This window comes from Oncorhynchus mykiss, chromosome 5 (genome assembly GCF_013265735.2).
Source record: "Oncorhynchus mykiss isolate Arlee chromosome 5, USDA_OmykA_1.1, whole genome shotgun sequence".
Lineage (NCBI taxonomy): Eukaryota > Metazoa > Chordata > Actinopteri > Salmoniformes > Salmonidae > Oncorhynchus > Oncorhynchus mykiss.
In genome coordinates, this window is record NC_048569.1 from 53,762,437 (window position 1) to 53,783,503 (window position 21,067).

At 43.5% G+C, this 21,067-nt stretch overlaps 1 protein-coding gene across 2 annotated transcripts in view; it reads left to right on the top strand.

Annotated features, from left to right (window-relative positions):
* Positions 1–4,333: 4,333 nt before the first annotated feature.
* LOC110524032 (RNA-binding protein 25) overlaps positions 4,334–21,067 on the top strand; it is a 34,789-nt gene continuing 18,055 nt past the window's right edge. Inside the window, exons 1-3 of one of the 2 annotated variants that reach the window (XM_036977828.1) lie at positions 4,334–4,688; positions 12,048–12,110; positions 18,712–18,841. In XM_036977828.1, coding sequence (XP_036833723.1) covers positions 4,640–4,688; positions 12,048–12,110; positions 18,712–18,841 — 242 coding nt within the window. In that variant the 5' untranslated portion in view covers positions 4,334–4,639. The remainder of the gene's footprint in view (positions 4,689–12,047; positions 12,111–18,711; positions 18,842–21,067) is intronic. The other variant, XM_036977829.1, reaches the window with a different exon arrangement.

Sequence of the window (21,067 nt, forward strand, 5' to 3'; positions counted from 1 at the left end):
CCCCTTGAACTTTGCGACCTTTTGCCACATTTCAGGCTTCAAACATAAAGATATAAAACTGTATTTTTTTGTGAAGAATCAACAACAAGTGGGACACAATCATGAAGTGGAATGACATTTATTGGATATTTCAAACTTTTTTAACAATTCAAAAACTGAAAAATTGGGTGTGCAAAATTATTCAGCCCCCTTAAGTTAATACTTTGTAGCGCCACCTTTTGCTGCGATTACAGCTGTAAGTCGCTTGGGGTATGTCTCTATCAGTTTTGCACATCGAGCGACTGACATTTTTTCCCATTCCTCCTTGCAAAACAGCTCGAGCTCAGTGAGGTTGGATGGAGAGCATTTGTGAACAGCAGTTTTCAGTTCTTTCCACAGATTCTCGATTGGATTCAGGTCTGGACTTTGACTTGGCCATTCTAACACCTGGATATGTTTATTTTTGAACCATTCCATTGTAGATTTTGCTTTATGTTTTGGATCATTGTCTTGTTGGAAGACAAATCTCCGTCCCAGTCTCAGGTCTTTTGCAGACTCCATCAGGTTTTCTTCCAGAATGGTCCTGTATTTGGCTCCATCCATCTTCCCATCAATTTTAACCATCTTCCCTGTCCCTGCTGAAGAAAAGCAGGCCCAAACCATGATGCTGCCACCACCATGTTTGACAGTGGGGATGGTGTGTTCAGCTGTGTTGCTTTTACGCCAAACATAACGTTTTGCATTGTTGCCAAAAAGTTCAATTTTGGTTTCATCTGACCAGAGCACCTTCTTCCACATGTTTGGTGTGTCTCCCAGGTGGCTTGTGGCAAACTTTAAACTACACTTTTTATGGATATCTTTAAGAAATGGCTTTCTTCTTGCCACTCTTCCATAAAGGCCAGATTTGTGCAATATACGACTGATTGTTGTCCTATGGACAGAGTCTCCCACCTCAGCTGTAGATCTCTGCAGTTCATCCGGAGTGATCATGGGCCTCTTGGCTGCATCTCTGATCAGTCTTCTCCTTGTATGAGCTGAAAGTTTAGAGGGACGGCCAGGTCTTGGTAGATTTGCAGTGGTCTGATACTCCTTCCATTTCAATATTATCGCTTGCACAGTGCTCCTTGGGATGTTTAAAGCTTGGGAAATCTTTTTGTATCCAAATCCGGCTTTAAACTTCTTCACAACAGTATCTCGGACCTGCCTGGTGTGTTCCTTGTTTTTCATGATGCTCTCTGCGCTTTTAACGGACCTCTGAGACTATCACAGTGCAGGTGCATTTATACGGAGACTTGATTACACACAGGTGGATTGTATTTATCATCATTAGTCATTTAGGTCAACATTGGATCATTCAGAGATCCTCACTGAACGTCTGGAGAGTTTGTTGCACTGAAAGTAAAGGGGCTGAATAATTTTGCACGCCCAATTTTTCAGTTTTTGATTTGTTAAAAAAGTTTGAAATATCCAATAAATGTCGTTCCACTTCATGATTGTGTCCCACTTGTTGATTCTTCACAAGAAAATACAGTTTTATATCTTTATGTTTGAAGCCTGAAATGTGGCAAAAGGTCGCAAAGTTCAAGGGGGCCGAATACTTTCGCAAGGCACTGTATATTCATATATGATGATTTCACATGATTGGGAATACAGATACAGTGGTAAGAAAAAGTAACTGAACACTTTGGAATTACCCAGATTTCTGCATAAATTAGTCATCAAATTTGGTCTGATCTTTATCTAAGTCACAACAATAGACAAACAGAGTGCTAAAACTAACAAAACACAAATTATTGTATTTTTTAAATATTTTTTTTATTTGAACCTTTATTTAACTAGGAAAGTCAACTAATTCTTATTTACAATGACAGCCTACCCCGGCCAAACCCGGACGACGCTGGGAGTCAGGAGTCAGCTAACCTGGAGTCCAATCAATGAGACGAGTTTGGAGATGTTGGTTAGAGCTGCCTTTGCCCTATATATTTTGGGTTTGCTATTCACAAGTAGCATTGCCTGATGTGAACCATGCCTCGAACAAAAGAGATCTCAGAAGACCTAAGATTAAGAATTGTTGACTTGCATTAAGCTGGAAAGGGTTACAAAAGTATCTCTAAAAGCCTTGATGTTCATCAGTCCATGGTAAGACAAAATGTCTATAAATGGAGAAAGTTCAGCACTGTTGCTACTCTCCCTAGGAGTGGCCGTCCTGCAAAGATGACTGCAAGAGCACAGTGCAGAATGCTCAGTAAGGTTAAGAAGAATCCTAGAGTGTCAGCTAACGACATACAGAAATCTCTGGAACATGCTATCTCTGTTGACGACTCTACGATACGTAAAGCAGTAAACAAGAATGGTGTTCATGGGGGGACACCACAGAAGAAGCCACTGCTGTCCAAAAAAAACATTGCTGCACGTCTGAAGTTTGAAAAAAGTGCACCTGGATGTTCCACAGCACTACTGGCAAAATATTCCGTGAACAGATAAACTACAGTTGAGTTGTTTGGAAGGAACACACAACACTATGTGTGGAGAAAAAAAGGTACAGCACACGCTCCTGCAGTCAGATTTCCAATTGCACGCACCCTAAAAACTTGAGACATCTGTGGCATTGTGTTATGTGACAAAACTGCACATTTTTGAGTGACCTTTTATCGTCCCCAGCACAAGGCACACCTGTGTAATGATTATAGTTGAATCAGCTTCTTGATGTGCCACATCTTTCAGGTGGATGGATTATCTTGGCAAAGGAGAAATGCTCACTAACAGGGATGTAAACAAACATTTTAGAGAAATAAGCTTTTTGCAACATTTCTGGGATCTTTTATTTCAGCTCATGAAACATGGGACCAACACTTTAGACGTTACTTTTATATTTTTGTTCAGTGTAATATAATTTACTTTAGGGAAAGCTTATCTTCCCCTAGTCTTATTGACAAGTTTCCTACGCAGTGGCAATTTTAGTATGTAAATCTTGGTGGGGCAAACTCCTAAAAAAAGTTTTTATATGCATTCCAGCAAAGCCACTACACAACACTAAACAATACATTAATTGCACTATAACGGTGACAAACGGTGCCCACAAACTGTTAGGACCTACATAAAGCTGTCCTAAGCAACAACAAAAAAAGAGACCATATTTGTATGCAGCTTTATTAACTCAATGATTTGTATTTTTTACATTGTTTGCAAACTGATGTGAGACACGTATTAATGCGAAAATAACATGCGAAACAGGCAACCCCACGAACAATAACATTATGCGATTGTTATTAGGCCTACACTTGTAGTCTAAATTGTTGTCCACGCACGCATCGGTCTGGGCCACTCATCCTCCCTTGTCTGGAGCTTCTCTGTAAACTGGTCATCTCTGTATTCCTGTCGCAAGACCAACTGGTTGATGCTTATTTATAAAACCCTCTTAGGCCTCACTTCCACTATATGAGATACCTACAGCAGCCCTCATCCTCCACATACAACACCTACAGCAGCCCTCATCCTCCACATACAACACCCGTTCTGCCAGTCACATTCTGTCAAAGGTCCCCAAAGCACACACATCCCCGGGTTGCTTCTCTTTTCAGTTCGCTGCAGCTAGCGACTGGAACGAGCTGCAAGGAAACACTTAAACTGGACAGTTCTATCTCGATCTCTTCATTCAAATACTCAATTATGGACACTCTTACTGACAGTTGTGGCTGCTTCACGTGATATATTGTTGTCTCTACCTTCTTGCCCTTTGTGCTGTTGTCTGGGCCCAATAATGTTTGTACCATGTTTTGTGCTGCTACCATGTTGTGCTGCTGCCTTGTTGTGTTTCTACCATGTTGTCATGTTGTGTTGCTACCGTTGCTGTGTTGTCATGCGTTGCTGCCATGGTATGTTGTCGTCTTAGGTCTATCGTTATGTAGTGTTGTGGTGTCTGTCTTGTCCTATACTTTTATTTTGAATCCCAGCCCCCATCCCACAATGAGCAGGCCTTGATTGTAAATAAGAATGCGTTTTTAAAACGTTTGCCTAGTTAAATAAAGGTTAAAAGAAATACATTCAATTATCAGACTTGACCAAATGTAATTGTTCCCTTCAAACCATAACAATTTTGAGCATATGCCACCCGGTTTCCTGTCAATTGGCACATTTTTCATGCAGCAACGTTAAATAATGGTGGTTATAACCTATCGTTTTTTGGGGCATGTTGTAATAATTGTGATAGGCTTACGTTTTGCCCGTACCGTACCGCATGACTTTTACTCCTGATATACAGCCAGGGATGTAATAGTGGTTATGCTTGTGTAATTGTGTGTGTGTACGTTGAGCGAACGCAATATCTCCTCTATACTCTTTCATCCCTTACATATTTAACCGTGAATGATTTGGCCCGCCTGCTATCCGTAGCTGGACTCTTTTCATTTCTTCCTTCCCTCAGCTAGCTAGCTCGCTAATCAAACCCACAGCTGCAGAACGGAGGAAGACGGGAGGCTCGCTCACCAAATCTGACTGGCTAGCCACAGTGCCGACAAGAATCAAAGGGACACCCGTAATGTTAGTACCGGAATCACCAATGGTTTTTATGACAACAGACGGTCAGACTCTGCTCTGGTAACCTTCGGCACATCGCGGAAGCATAATTCAACGGGAACGGCTTTGACACGTCGCTGACAACATGGCTGAGTTTCCCATCGATCAAAACAAACTGCCTGGAGTAAAAGAAGGTAACGTTTGCTGGCGAGCGTGATCTATTCAACGTTCATCTGTAGAACTAGCCTCGTGTTTAGACCTACTTGTTACCAGGTGGTTGTTTTCCACATTTCAGGTGTCAAGTGCGTGCATCTGTTTGTTTTGTTAGCCAGGTAATAACGTTACAGTATCTCGTTTACAGTACTAGTACTGATGTTATGAGGGCATCAGTAATGTTACTGTTCGAATCCATGCGTGCCAGTGTAACTAGCTAACGTTCGTTATGTTTTATTTGCTATCTAGCCTGGTGCAGATTTTTTTTTTTTTTTTTTTACTGTATCCGGGATTATTTATAAAGCTACTGTAGATATCCCCCGTTGTTAGCGTGAGCTTTTAGCTGCCTACCTGGCAGCCAGCCTAGCTAGCAGATTGTGACGCGGGCTAATGTGACGCTCCATTAGGGCAGGATAGGTACTGTTTGGCGTAGCGCTGAGTATTTTCGACCAACCATATTAACTTGGCGATAGTGTCTTCATTCTCGATTTGGCCAAACACGTATCTTCTGAAATGCGTATGTCCAGTTGCAGGTGGTTCGTTTTTTTAATTTAGAAAATGTTCTGTTAATAAAATATAGATTTTTTTTTAAAATCGAGATTTTAATCTCTCCATTAAGTAGCTAATACAACAATGTGTCCTCTTGTCTATTTCAAATATTCTCTCATTGATCAAGAGTAGACAGATGAGTGTCACCATGACATGCAGCGTTTGGGGTGGACTCACCTTTGTCTTTTTGTTTGTTCTTCTTCTATGGTGGCGGTCCGCAAACAAACGTTTAAGGTACATGCCGCCACCTACTGTGCTGCAGTGTGTGGTCAATCACGGTTACATTAGCTCTTCATTGATATACACTCAGTGGCCAGTTTACACAAATTGTTTGCTCCTACAGATCATAAGTGGCTGTGGCTTGCTATATAAATCAGGCATTCAGTTACTGTTCGATTGAACGTTCGCGTGTGCAAAACGAGTGACTTAAGGAACTTTGAGTGTGGTATGATTGTCGGTGCCCGGTGCACTAGTTTCAGTATCACAGAAATGGCTGGCCTCCTGGTCTTTTCATGCACAGGCGTCTACGGTTTACCGGGAATGGTGTAACAAACAAAAAACATCCAGTCCTGTGGGCTTGTTGATGAGAGAGGTCGATGGAGAGTGGCAAGAATCATGCAAGCTAACAGGTGGGCCACACAGGCAAATAACCCGCAGTACAACAGTGGTGTGCAGAACAGCATCTTGGAACGCATAACTTGTTTGTCCTTGTCAACGATGGGCTGTTGCAGCAGACAACCACACGAGGTTCCACTCCTATCAGTTAAAAACAAGAAGAGGCTCCAGTGGGCACGCTATCACCAACACTGAACAATTGAGGAGTGGGAAAAACATTGCCTGGTCTGACGAATTCCGGGTTCCTGTTGCGTCATGCTAATGGAAAAGTCAGGAAGTGGAGTAAGCGGCTTGAGTCCATGGCCTTATCCTGCGTGGTGTCAACGTGTGGGGAATGTTTTCCTGGCACACGTTAGGTCCCTTGATACCTATTGAGCAATGTTTGAACATTACAGCATATCTGTAGCTGTTCTGGACGCAAAGGGGGGTCCGACCCCGGTACCAGATGGGTGTACCTAATAAACTGTGTGAATGTGAGCTCAAAGTATTTGGACAGTGACACATTGTTGTTGTTCTGACTCTGTACTCCAGCACTTTGGATTTGAAATGATACAAGGACTGTGAAGTTAAAGTGCAGACTCCACTTTAATTTGAGGGTATTTTCATCCATATCGTGTGAACCGATTTTTAGGGGACCAAAAGTATTGGGACAAATTCACATGTGTATTAAAGTATAAACAAGTTAAGTATTTGTTCACATATTCCTAGCACTGCAATGACTACATTAATCTTGTGACTGTACATTCTTGGTGGATGCATTTGCTGTTTGTTTTGGTTGTGTATTTTGTGCCCAGTAGAAATGAATGGTAAATGTATTATAATTTGAGTCTAATAATAGAATGTTTCTAAAAACGTCTACATTAATGTGGATGCTACCACGATAATTCTGAGTTAATTAATCATGAACAATGAGTGCGAAAGTTACAGACCCACAAATATCATACCACCAAGACATGCTAACCTCTCACCATTACAAAAGTTTATTCGAGTTCAGTCGCAAAAACCGCCAAGCGCTATAATGAAACTGGCTCTCATGAGGACTGCCACAGGAAAGGAAGACCCAGAGTTACCTCTGAAGCAAAGGATTAGTTCATTAGAGTTACCAGCATCAGAAATTGCAGGCCAAATAAATGCTTCACAGAGGTCAAGTAACAGACACATCGCAACATCAACTGCTCAGAGGAGACTGAGTGAATCAGGCCTTCATGGTAGAAATGCTGCAAATAAACCACTACTAAAGAACACCAATAAGAAGAGACTTGCTTGAGCCAAGAATTCTACAGCGATACTCCATCCCATCTGGGTTGCGCTTAGTGGGACTATAATTTGTTTTTCAACAGGACAATGACCCAACACACCTTCAGGCTGTGTAAGGGCTATTTGACCAAGGAGAGTGGAGTGCTGCATCAGATGACCTGGCCTCCAATCACCTGACCTCACCCCAATTGAGATGATTTGGGATGAGTTGGACCGCAGAGTGAAGGAAAAGCAGCGAACAAGTGTTCAGCATGTGTGGGAACTCCAAGACTGTTGGAAGAGCATTCCAGGTGAAGCTGGTTGAGATAATGCCAAGAGTGCGTAAAGGGTGGCTACTTTGGAAAAATCTAAAATATATTTTGATTTGTTTAACGCTTTTTGGTTACTACATGATTCCATAGGTGTTATTTCATAGAAACATTTAAAAAATAAAAACCCTTGAATGAGTAGGTGTGTCCAAACTTTTGACTGGTACTGTGTATATATACCTAAATCCCACCTGTCTCGGTCACTAAGAATATTTGAAATAGAGAAGATGGACAAGTCTAAATGGAATCCTTGGGACCTCCCAACTCTGCCATCACCCCTGTTGAAGTTGACATTTAAAACGGTTAAGGATTATGGTTGAGGGTTAGGGCAGTACTATTCAAACTTTTTCAGCGAGGGCCCCATTTTGTTTTCTACCAGAATTTCTGTTGACCCCATGTTTAAAAAATAAAAAAAACATTTTATGAAAAGAAGCCAATAAATACTTTTTTCAAAATAGTTAAAAAAAAAAAAAAGTCTCATGTTGTATGTTGTCTCATACAATCTGTTCTCTTAATTTTTGTTCCCCGCAACCCTTCGAGATTATGACCCCGACTTTGAATACCACTGGGTTAGGTTTTAGGGTAGGGACGGCCGAAGGATCCCGGGTTAACACTAGCCTAGACAAGATGGCAGCATACACATTGTTGAATTACTTAATGGAGAAAACATCTCATTTATTTTAATAGCGGTATGTTGACAGAAATATTCCATGTCAGTGTGCAAAACAATCCCAATGTTTCCTCAAAATGGCCTAAATGTTATTCAGAAATGTAGTGGTGGAGAAATCAGAAAGCATACCGCTTCGCCTAAAACAATAGTACGTTACAGCTGCTGTGTGGCCACTGGACAGATCCCGGGTTGGATATCTCATGCACGTTTCCTGTTCCTCTGTATGTTTTCAATCTGATCGGAATGGAGAAGTGTAACGAACTCTTCCTGCGTGTGCAAAACAGCTGTTCCAATCCAACTCCATGGAATATTTGAGATGCTGGTCTAGAAAAGTGCATGATGGGAGAACGTGCCTTTCCACTGCTCTGCGGCTGTCTCCATAGCACCATCCACGGGATTCATTATGGTCATCGGAGATGGTTCCATCCCTCCCCAAACCCCCATTGGTTAATCTCTCGGTTTATAGATGACAAGGATTCATATTCACGGGGGAAAAAAATAACTTATTTACATCCTTAGTTAGCCCACACAGTTTCTTTCAAAACTAGACCCAAGTGCTGCTAGACGTGCAACTTCTGCACATTTCGGTGTAGAAAACATCTGAACTTATGATCTGGTGATACAATTAGGCTAGACGTCAGCCACCCACTGCCAGTAGCAGATGGGAACATGGTTAATTACACATTTATAATCACAGCTTACTTGTATCCTCTAACATAGTCACAGTGCAGGGAGAAAAGATGTCCACCACAGATAAACAGAAGGGGCTTAAGTACAGTTTTACCCGGCTTATTAAACACATGCGAATGTTCCTCAGCAAACATTTGCCGTGCTTCTCCCTGAGAATGTTCGAGATCAAAACAGACCCTACGGTAGCAAGGCTCTGCACAGGTCTATTGGACGCATGGAGTTAAAATGCAAAAAGATATTAGCATGTCTGTTTTGAATCATCATTTGCTTGCTGAAGGTCGAGTGATTTGAGATAGCTGGTGCATACAGTTGTATGAAAGGGATTTAGAACATTCCATGTAGTTGATTGGCTGTTCAGTAGGCCTAATGCCAATTATGGTTTGTTTGTTTGCTAGGACAGACTTTTCGGGATTAGGGTTAGCCTACGTAATCTGTCGGATTTCCCCCCCTTAATGGTTTTAAAATAATGACGGTAATCATATGAATATCCATATCAGCATTACTGATAACACTAGCGACCGTCAGTTAAATTCTTGTTCAAGTCCTGCACAAGCGAAAACAGGCTACAGTGCATGTCTCCCAAAGACATCCACCCACCTGTCGGACATTTAGGATGTCTCAAATGGGACCCTATTCCCTACATCGGGGTTCCCCAACTGGCCCGTGTGCATCATTTTATTGAGGGTTGAAGGAATTGTTCGTAGAGCTCTGAGACAGGATTTTGTCGAGGCACTGTTCTGGGGAAGGGTACTTAAAAAATGTCTGCAGCATTGGAGGTCCCTGAGAACATAGTGGCCTCTTCATTCTTAAATGGAATAAGTTTGGAAACACCATGACTCTTCTTAGAGCCAAACTGAGCAATTGGTGGAGAAGGGCCTTGGTCAGGGAGGTGACCAAGAACCTGATGGTCACTCTGACAGAGCTCCAGAGTTCCTCTGTGGAGATGGGAGAACCTTCCAGAAGGACAACCATCTCTGCAGCACTCCACAAATTAGGCCTTCTATGGTAATGGCTAGACGGAAGCCACTCCTCAGGAAAAGGCACATGACAGCCCGCTTGGAGTTTGCCAAAAGGCACCTAAAGGACTCTCAGACCATGAGAAACAAGATTCTCTGGTCTAATGAAACCAAGCTTGAACTCGTTGGCCTGAATGCCAAGCGTCGCATCTGGAGGAAACCTGGCACCATCCCTACAGTGAAGCGTGGTGGCAGCATCATGCTGAGGGGATATTTTTCAGTGTCAGCGACTGGGATACTCGTCAGGATCGAGGGAAAGCTGAACGGAGCAAAGTACAGAGATCCTTGATGAGTGCTCAGGGCCTTGGACTGGGGCGAAAGTTCACCATCCAACAGGACAACGACCCTAAGCACACAGCCAAGACAATGCAGGAGTGGCTTCGGGACAAGTCTCAGAATGTCCTTGTGGTCCAGCCAGAGCCCGGACTTGAACCCGATCGATTGAACATCTCTGGAGAGACCTGAAAATAGCTGTGCAGCGACGCTTCCCATCCAACCTGACAGAGCTTGAGACGATCTGCAGAGAAGAATGGGAGAAACACCCCAAATACAGTTGTGCCAAGCTTGTCGCGTCATACCCAAGAAGACTTGGCGCTGCCAAAGGTGCTTCACCAAAGTACTGAATACTTATGTAAAAGTGATATTAGTAAATTAGCAAATATTTCTAAACTATTTGTGCTTTGTCATTATGGGGTATTGTGTGTAGATTGAGGGGTTCTTTTTTTCTTCATCAATTTTAGAATAAGGCAGAAATGTAACAATGTGGTAAAGGTCAAGGAGTCAGAATACTTTCCGAAGGCACTCTGTTTGGGTCAATTTGAAGTCTACAAATTATTTTAGTATGTTCCAGTCCCCTGACCATCCGCTCAAGACAAAAATCGTCCTGCAGCTGAATCTAGTTGTCTTCCTACATAGTGTACTACTTTTGACCAGAGCCCCATGGGCCCCGTTTTAAAAATAATAATATATAAGTAGTGCACTAATATAGGGAGTACGGTGCAAATCAGGATGCAGCCCTAGATTTCCTCCATTAGTTTCACTCTCTCTCTTTTCTACCCCTGTGATTCTTCTTGTTCTCCATCTTGATTTGCCTTAAACTGTAGCACTTTGCTGTTTCACAACTGCTTTGCCTCAGTCTGACGGTCTGAATGGTTTTTGTTAGCCTTCCGCTGACTATTTGTTTGGAAGCTGCTGCTTCCCTCCTCTTCCCCATAAGCTCATTTTAAACTGTTTGCATGTCCTCAGCAAAAACGGCTGAATGTGTGCCAGATACTGCCAATAACAAGAGCATTGCTATTCTGATTGAGTGACATGTAGGAAGGTTCAGCATAAGACACTTTTGACTTTGCCATGCTGCTGTGCATTGGATGTGACTTTCATGTTCTTAGAAGATTTGATAAGTTGTTACTGGTTTTCCTGTGCGTTTTTCTGTATTTTGATGTATTGTAAAAAAAAAAATACTTTGATTTACCACAGCAAGCTTAGGCTATACGGCTCAGAAAAGGGATTCGCGGAGCCTAATTCAAAATGAGCTACGCTGTTGACTCAAACCAAAATCTCGGTGCCGCCGCTTGCTCAACCACAGTTCTACTTCATTCTGTTCTCTTTATTTACAGACCACTTGTCTTTCAGGGGCCCTGCTTGAGACAGTCTAGTTTAGCTTTTATTTTGTCTTTTTTGTCTTTTTTTTAGCTCTTATCTGGCAGATAAGGCTTGTAGTGCAGCAATCATCCTTTTTGGCCACAAAGCAGACAAGGACTTCCCCTCTGTCAGCATTGTGTGATCATTCAATGGCCTTGCCACTGCTCCATTTCATGCTGTAGTTTAGTCACAATAGCCTCCATCTGATTAGCTTAAGGTTAAACTGGGGGAGCTTGTTTAGTCTTACGTGCTCTGTTCAAGTTTCCTGCCCTTGATTGGGGCGACTGTTCAGTGTTTTCTGTAGTAGAACATCATGTGTGGGCGGGCACAATGTCTCAAATGTTCTGTGTCATAGAACACCACCAAAAACTGTTTTTCAAAAGGCCCTTTGGTGCGTTTTTCTGTAAGTCCTTCAGCTGTATCGCAAAACAAGAGACAACTTTTGTTGCAGCAGGAATGTGTCGTCTATTTTCACTACAAAAGTTAATTTTTAAAGTTTACCGATTTTAAAAAAAAAATACAAAAATATTATTTATATTTTTTATAAACCTTCAGAAGAGCTCCCTAACCTTGTGTTCCTGTCTCTCTGTACAGTGTGTCGAGACTTTGCTGTGCTGGAGGACCACTGCCTGGCCCATAATCTCCAGGAGCAGGAAAGTAAGTATACTACCACTACACTTCAGGTTGACCTGGACATCCGCTTCTCCCACCCATCCCTATCGTTTCAGCTTGTACTGGCTGTTCCCAAAGCAGAGCTCTCAGTGCAACAGAGAACAGACCCCTATTTTCGAATGTGTCAAGTAAAGGCGGAGTGCTTTGGGCTGGGATCTGGGCTGGGCATTATTTGACTTTTAAGTCTGGATGCAGACAGTCGGCTTCATGCACATTTTGAAGTCTCATTTACGTCAAAGCCATTTACAATATATTGTCCATAATAGCCGCAACTATTTCATGCAAACTGCTCCTCCGGTCTAGAAAAAGCACTTTGAGCTTCCTTTGCAGCATATTTATTATAAAGTATTCCAAGCTCCCATTTTTGTCTTCTTTATGAGAATACAGACTATCAAACATTTTTTCCAAATATTTAGAATTTAGAGAGGTCTAATGAATCCACAAGTTTTCCCTCAGAAAATCTGTCACGTCTGACAGCATAAAGCGCAGCGTCAGTGGAAGCAAGGCAGTAAGCAGCCATAAAACACAAGCCTAGCCACAGTTTGCTTCACCCAGCAGGCTTGGCACTGCAGGACTCCTGCTAGGCTGCAACCACAATAGCACTTTGGGGCTTTGGTGTGCGTTAGTGGGCTTGATGTTTGCACACTGTGTCTGGATCACATTAATGCCCATCTACTGTAGGACAACAACACAGTCTAGTCTGGGTGGACGTTAGGCCAGCACAATCAGATTAGCAGGGATTGTGATGTCATCGGGGGGGGGGGGACACCTCATCCGCTTCAATCGCTCCGATGCGGGCAGTGCAGGAGCATCATGGCAAAGCTGAAAGACTGGCCAATAGTTTCTACCCTCAGACCATTGGGCTACCTTCTCCCCCCTGCTACTCCCCCTATGGACATTCCTCCAACACGGACATCCCCCCCAAAAACACACACGCACCGTCAACTCGCCCCCACACAAATGACAATCACTATTGTAGTTGTTAATATGTATATTTTTTTACATCACTCAATGATCATGCTGATGTTCCCCCTATGGTCATTCCAGCCCTGCAACATCCTTGACTCTACCACAAGGAAATGTTTTATTTATTTGTTTTTATTCATCACGGCCACAGTTGTTGTTGTTGTTATGTACAGTCCATTTGGAAAGTATTCAGACCCCTTGACTTTTTCCCACATTTTGTTACGTTACAGCCTTATTCTAAAATGGTTTATTTTCCTCATACATCTACACACACTACCCTATAATGACAAAGCAAAAACAGGTTTTTAGAAATTTGTGCAAATGTATACAAATATAAAACAGAAATATTATGTTTACATAAGTATTCAGACCCTTTACTCAGTACTTTGTTGAAGCACCTTCGGCAGCGATTACAGCCTCGAGTCTTCTTGGTTATGAAGCTACAAGCTTGGAACACCTGTATTTGGGGAGTTTCTCCCATTCCTCTCTTCAGATCCTCTCAAGCTCTGTCAGGTTGGATGGGGAGCGTCGCTGCACAACTATTTTCAGGTTTCTCCAGAGATATTAGATTGGGTTCAAGTCTGGGCTCTGGCTGGGCCACTCGAGGACATTCAGTGACTTGTCCCAAAGCCACTCCTGACTGTGTGCTCAGGGTCGTTGTCCTGTTGGAAGGTGAACCTTCGCCCCAGTCTGAGGTCCTGCATGCTCTGGAGCAGGTTTTCATCAAGGATCTCTCTGTACTTTGCTCTGTTTATCTTTGCCTCAATCCTGACTAGTCTCCCAGTCCCTGCATCTGAAAAACATCCCCACAGCATGATGTTGCCACCACCATGCTTCACCGTAGGGATGGTTTGCCAGGTTTCTTCCAGACTTGCCAAATAGTTCAATCTTGGTTTCATCAGACCAGAGAATCTTGTTTCTCATGGTCTGAGAGTCTTTAGGTGCCTTTTGGCAAACTCCAAACAGGCTGTCATGTGCCCTTTACTGAGGAGTGGTTTCCGTCTGGCCACAACCATAAAAGTCTGTAAGGTGGAGTGCTGCAGAGATGGTTGTCCTTCTGCAAGGTTCTCCCATCTCCACAGAGGAACTCTGTAGCCATGTCAGAGTGACCATCGGGTTCTTGGTCACATCCCTGACCAAGGCCCTTCTCCCCCAATTGCTCAGTTTGGCAGAGCGGCCAGCTCTAGGAAGAGTCTTGGTGGTTCCAACCAAACTTCTTCCATTTAAGAATGATGGAGGCCACTGTGTTCTTGGGGACCTTCAATGCTGCAGACATTTTTTGGTACCCTTCCCCAGATCTGTTCCGACACAATCCTGTCTCGGAGCTCTACGAACAGTTCTTTCGACCTCATTGCTTGGTTTCTGCTCTGACATGCACTGTCAACTGTGGGACCTTGTATAGACAGGTGTGCTTTTCCAAATCATGTCCAATCAAATTAAATTACCACAGGTGGACTCCAATCAAGCTGTAGAAAGATCAAGGATCAATGGAAACAGGATGCACCTGAACTCAATTTCGAAGCTCATAGCAAAGGGTCTGAATACTTATGTAAATAAAATTATTTAATTTGTAAAAAATTGCAAACATTTCTAAAAACCTGTTTTCACTTTGTCATTATGGGGTATTGTGTGTAGATTGGGGGGGGGGGGGACAATTTTAATCCAATTTAGAGTAAGGCTGTAATGTAACAAAATGTAGAAAAAGTCAAGGAGTCGGAATACTTTCTGAATGCACTGTATATAGTGCTATTTTATATTGTTTTTATTACCATTTATTATTATATTTCACTTGCACTGCATGTTGTTGAAGCCTAAGATTTTCACTGTTCACTGCAATCACACCTACAGCCCTGTACATGTGACTATTAAACTGAATCTCATAGACTCTTCAACTTGTCCTTAGAAACCAAATTCTTGCCTGCGTGTTTGATTTTTAGATGAATGTGTCATCTTTGACATTTCAGTTTCTTTGTGTCTGCCCTTGGGTGTGTACTTGTCTGTGTGTGTCTAATCATAATTAGGCTGTGAATGTGTGTCGTTCATCTTTCAGTGTCGCCCTTTTTTTTCGCTCAGAAACCTAGGCTTTGAGTGAAACTATCTGACTGTAAGCACTGTCATTGGCTGCCTCCCAGTATTCATTAGGCCCCGAGGTGAAAAAGTCACCCTTCCCAGAATAGATGAAAGTCCAGGCCAGACATAACTACTACTTCCTACTTACTTCCACAAATAAACATTATCCCCCAGATGGCTGGGGATTATAGCCCTCGTGTCCCTCGGTAGAGCTGGGAAATATGGACAAAAATCCATATTGTGATAAATTGCCTGCAATTGATTCGATAACGGTAAGTTTCTAACAATGTGCACCTCAGTTCAAAACATAACATCCTTTAAACTCATGGCCGGCCCGCTCATTTAGGCAGGATTAGGGGGCCGCAGATATCGTATATGGTAGAAAGAGTATGTGGCCTTTTCTGTAGCCTACATTTTTATCTCCAGCCTGTATGACAATGTAATGAGACGGACACTTTTTTTTACATCATGCAGGTTTCTCCGCTCAAATAGCCGGACCTAAATAGCGCCCAATCAACAACAACAAAAAATGTGCTGTCATGTTAACAAACAACATATCCTAAAAACAGGACAGGGCAAAGTAAAATGTACAATATGGAATGGACAATCGGGCTACTCAAAACTGCTGTCCATGCGTTTCATCCCTTGGTCTAAAATTGTCATTTAGTTTGTATCTGCAAATGTTTTACAAGCTGACCTTAGCGAAAAAGAAAGCGCTTCTGCATTTCCCGCTATGTAATCACATTACAAAAGGCGCAGGATAACTCCTGATAAAGTTGGGTTGCTGATGTTCCGCCAATTTGATTAGTCATAGGAATCGGGACTAATAAAGCCATTTACAACGGCCTGTTTTACAGAGGGCCTAATATGGATGGGCATTCATGAAATTCCATAACAGGCTGACAAGGTAGTCTACACCCCAGGAAGCACGGTCCGTAGGCAATGTTTTTTTTGTTGTTGTCCGGATCGGTGGTCGTCGTGTGTGTGTTTTAAAAAAAGAAAAAAAAAAATGGTAGGTCTACCACAGATGGACATTCCTAAAATGACATTTCAGGCAACACTGTGGGGCAACTCCAGTCCTCTCGGGCCTAATTGGTGTCACATATTTGCCCCAGCTAACACATCTGACACTAATAATGAACTAATCATGATCTTCAGTTTAGAATGCAATTAGTTTCATCAGCTGTGTTGATTAGGGATGGGAAGTTACACCACTCCGGCTCCCGAGGACCCTGCTGTAGGCTATACCTCAGTAATCACGGACTGATGCTGATGCCTTTTTGATCTTTTTGGGTCTTATCTGGACTGGCCTTTTTTTTTTTTTTGGTGCAGTCGGGACCAGCCTTGATTTCCAGTCCAGACCAAATCTGGAACAGTCATAGACATTATTGTTGGTTCATATTTTGTCTGGTCTGGACCAGCCTTGATTTGGCCCAAACATGGACATCTATAAATGACATATTTTCAACTTTCATTCAGAACAGAAAATTAACTTCATTAAAACGTCCAGAAAATACGTATTCGTTCAGAACCTAAATTGAACCTAGCTTAAACGTTTGGAAAAATACATATTTTAGACGTCTTTTCAACGCCATTTTGCTTATGGGGACTATTCTTGTAGGGGCAGGCAATTTTTGGTCTTGCTTAGAGTGACAGTACGGCCAGGACCGGCCCTGTTTAAACTACTACGACGACAAAGTCGCAACAAACACAATCAATGGCTTTTCAACACAGAAATTCTACACTGGATGATAGGACTCCGTTATCCATCCATACCTCAATGTGAAGAGCCTATGGATTCTGTTTGGGTCGGTCCTTGTATCAGTCCTCCGCCCTCCACTGCTATAGTGCGTCACGACAGGGCGGGTCCCCTCTTTGCCACAGCAACCGTTCTGGTTTTAGCAGCCAGTCCGTCTGCGTGTTCCTTTGTCCTGGAGGTCACTGGGAATTACTCTTTACACGGCCTGGCTGTCCCCTACATTGCACAGTGTCATCCTCACTCTAACCAACAGATGACTACTACCCCACGACCAGCTCTGCTTAACCAAAACATTTGGCATATTTGCATCTGCAGCAAGAGAGGAACTCAAACAACGGGTATTTTGACTCGGAAGGCCTCGAGGAGGGATTGTTGCACGCAAGGCTTGGTTCACTCAACAGAAGAACTGTCGAGTGCATGGCTGTCATGGTAGGATATAGAGCCTATTGCTTTAAAACCCTGGTAGAACCGTCATGCACCAAAAGACATGAATGGCCTTGGGTTGAGATAATAAATAGGCTTCATTCTGAAAGCATCCGTCATGCCTCTTAACCCAGGCAGATGGGCCAGCTAGGCCTGACATTTGGTCTCTCCATCACATTAGTCCTATAAACTTAAGCTTTGTTTATGCCTCTGAAGGATTCCCCTTTTCATTGTCCAGCATCACTGTCCCATGTGTTCTTTGTCATTGTCCAATGCTGTCTGGTCCTCTTGGATGCCAGCCACAGAGAACTGGTAGAAGTAGCCCATACAGAAACTTCATTTCCCAGGCTACGCTGTGTATAGACTTAAGCTAGTTGTAGTGTCTTAGACCAGATTGTGGCCCATTGATTAGGAGGATATCAGATCTCTCAAGTTGAGTTAACAAGAAGCCTTTATCCTGTGTTCTTAGAAATTCAAGATAACAGCAAACTGTGGTTTTACCCGGGAGGAAAAAAATAGCATTGAACGTCACAATATATTTTGTTCTCTGTTGTCGTGTGTTTGCCCTAAAAAAAATTGAGGCACCGTAAACCCACCATACAATCGATCAGCATTGTCCTAAAAATCGATGTCAGTCTATTTCTCTGGTGATCCACTGCTTCCCAGCTTGTCACCGCAGCAACTTCATGGAGCCTCTAGTAAATAGTGGCGTAATTTGGTCTTTTTCACATGAAGCCTACGAGTGGATCAATAGCCAGTCCAGTGGAGCTGAATGAGTAGCAAAGGAGTGAGCGACGCTCCTTCACACGTTTTGGGCTGGGAGTGCGTCGGCAACGAGGATTTAGAGCCTGCCCTGTTCGAGTCCACGGCCCTGTCTCGTCACGTGCAGCCACTCACAGCCTTGGAATTGGCAGCTCTTCATCAAGTTGATCCAAGCGGGCTAGTTCGTCATAGCCAAGCTCAGTGAGTCACAAAGCGTCAGTGTTTTTTCCCCCTCTCGTCTCGTCCACAGAGTGAACTCTAAAACAGCCCTTCTACTCCTCAAAATGTATGTCCAAACTGTTCGCTAAATAAACACACTCAACTCCAAGTACTTGCGTCCCAGTCCTGCGGTTTAAAAGGCACCAAAACAAATAAACCCGAGGCTTGTGACTGATGTCGTCCATCTTGTTCCTCAGCGTTGCAGTTTGGCCAGATGAACTGAATGTCGGTCTCAAATGGCACCTTATTCCCTACGTAGTGCACTACCTTTGACCAGAGGGTGCTGTTTGGGGAGGCAGCTTGCGAGAGCAATTCGTGTTCATGCCTTGATTGTGTACTAGTCAGCATGGTGTTTGTTTATTTTTTTGTTTTTTTTGTCCTTTGCAGTCGAGAGCCACTTGGCATCCAACGTCCACAAGAGCCGTCTGGTGCAGCAGGACGTAGCGTTGGCCAAGCAGCTGCAAGAGGAGGAGGACCGGAGGGCCCAGGCCAAGGCCAAGAGACAACACCGGGACATGTGAGTGACACAGATACTATAATAAACCGGGTAGTTTGGGTCTTGGATGCAGATTGGCTGAAAGCTGTGGTATATCAGACATTATAAACTGGGTGGTTCCAGCCCTGACTGCTGATTTGGCTGACAGCCATGGTATACCATGCATTCGGAAAGTATTCAGACCCCTTGACTTTTTCCACATTTTGTTACGTTACTTTACAGCCTTATTCTAAAATTGATTATATAATAAAATGAAAAAATTATCACATTTACATAAGTATTCAGACCCTGTACTCAGTACTTTGTTGAAGCACCTTTGACAGCATTTACAGCGTCGAGTCTTCTTGGGTATGACGCTTGGCCCACTTGTATTTGGGGTGTTTCTCCCATTCTTCTCTGCAGATCCTCTTAAGCTCTGTCAGGTTGGATGGGGAGCGTCGCTGCACAGCTATTTTCAGGTCTCTCCAGAGATGTTCGATCGGGTTTGTCCGGGCTCTGGCAGGGCCACTCAAGGACATTCTCAAATCAAATGTTATTTGTCACATACACATGGTTAGCAGATGTTAATGCGAGTGTAGCGAAATGCTTGTGCTTCTAGTTCCGACAATGCAGTAATAACCAACAAGTAATCTAACTAACAATTCCAAAACTACTGTCTTGTACACAGTGTAAGGGGATAAAGAATATGTACATAAGGATATGAATGAGTGATGGTACAGAGCAGCATAGGCAAGATACAGTAGATGGTATTGAGTACAGTATATACATATGAGATGAGTATGTAAACAAAGTGGTATAGTTAAAGTGGCTAGTGATACATGTATTACATAAGGATACAGTCGATGATAGAGTACAGTATATACGTATGCATATGAGATGAATAATGTAGGGTAAGTAACATTATATAAGGTAGCATTGTTTAAAGTGGCTAGTGATATATTTACATTTCCCATCAATTCCCATTACTAAAGTGGCTGGAGTTGAGTCAGTGTCAGTGTGTTGGCAGCAGCCACTCAATGTTAGTGGTGGCTGTTTAACAGTCTGATGGCCTTGATAGAAGCTGTTTTTCAGTCTCTCGGTCCCAGCTTTGATGCACCTGTACTGACCTCGCCTTCTGGATGATATCGGGGTGAACAGGCAGTGGCTCGGGTGGTTGATGTCCTTGATGATCTTTATGGCCTTCCTGTGACATCGGGTGGTGTAGGTGTCCTGGAGGGCAGGTAGTTTGCCCCCGGTGATGCGTTGTGCAGACCTCACTACCCTCTGGAGAGCCTTACGGTTGAGGGCGGAGCAGTTGCCGTACCAGGCGGTGATACAGCCCGCCAGGATGCTCTCGATTGTGCATCTGTAGAAGTTTGTGAGTGCTTTTGGTGACAAGCTGAATTTCTTCAGCCTCCTGAGGTTGAAGAGGCGCTGCTGCGCCTTCTTCACAATGCTGTCTGTGTGAGTGGACCAATTCAGTTTGTCTGTGATGTGTATGCCGAGGAACTTAAAACTTGCTACCCTCTCCACTACTGTTCCATCGATGTGGATAGGGGGGTGTTCCCTCTGCTGTTTCCTGAAGTCCACAATCATCTCCTTAGTTTTGTTGACGTTGAGTGTGAGGTTATTTTCCTGACACCACACTCCGAGGGCCCTCACCTCCTCCCTGTAGGCCGTCTCGTCGTTGTTGGTAATCAAGCCTACCACTGTTGTGTCGTCCGCAAACTTGATGATTGAGTTGGAGGCGTGCGTGGCCACGCAGTCGTGGGTGTACAGGAGAGGGCTCAGAACGCACCCTTGTGGGGCCCCAGTGTTGAGGATCAGCGGGGAGGAGATGTTGTTGCCTACCCTCACCACCTGGGGGCGGCCCGTCAGGAAGTCCAGTACCCAGTTGCACAGGGCGGGGTCGAGACCCAGGGTCTCGAGCTTGATGACGAGCTTGGAGGGTACTATGGTGTTGAATGCCGAGCTGTAGTCAATGAACAGCATTCTCACATAGGTATTCCTCTTGTCCAGATGGGTTAGGGCAGTGTGCAGTGTGGTTGAGATTGCATCGTCTGTGGACCTATTTGGGCGGTAAGCAAATTGGAGTGGGTCTAGGGTGTCAGGTAGGGTCGAGGTGATATGGTCCTTGACTAGTCTCTCAAAGCACTTCATGATGACGGAAGTGAGTGCTACGGGGCCGTAGTCGTTTAGCTCAGTTACCTTAGCTTTCTTGGGAACAGGAACAATGGTGGCCCTCTTGAAGCATGTGGGAACAGCAGA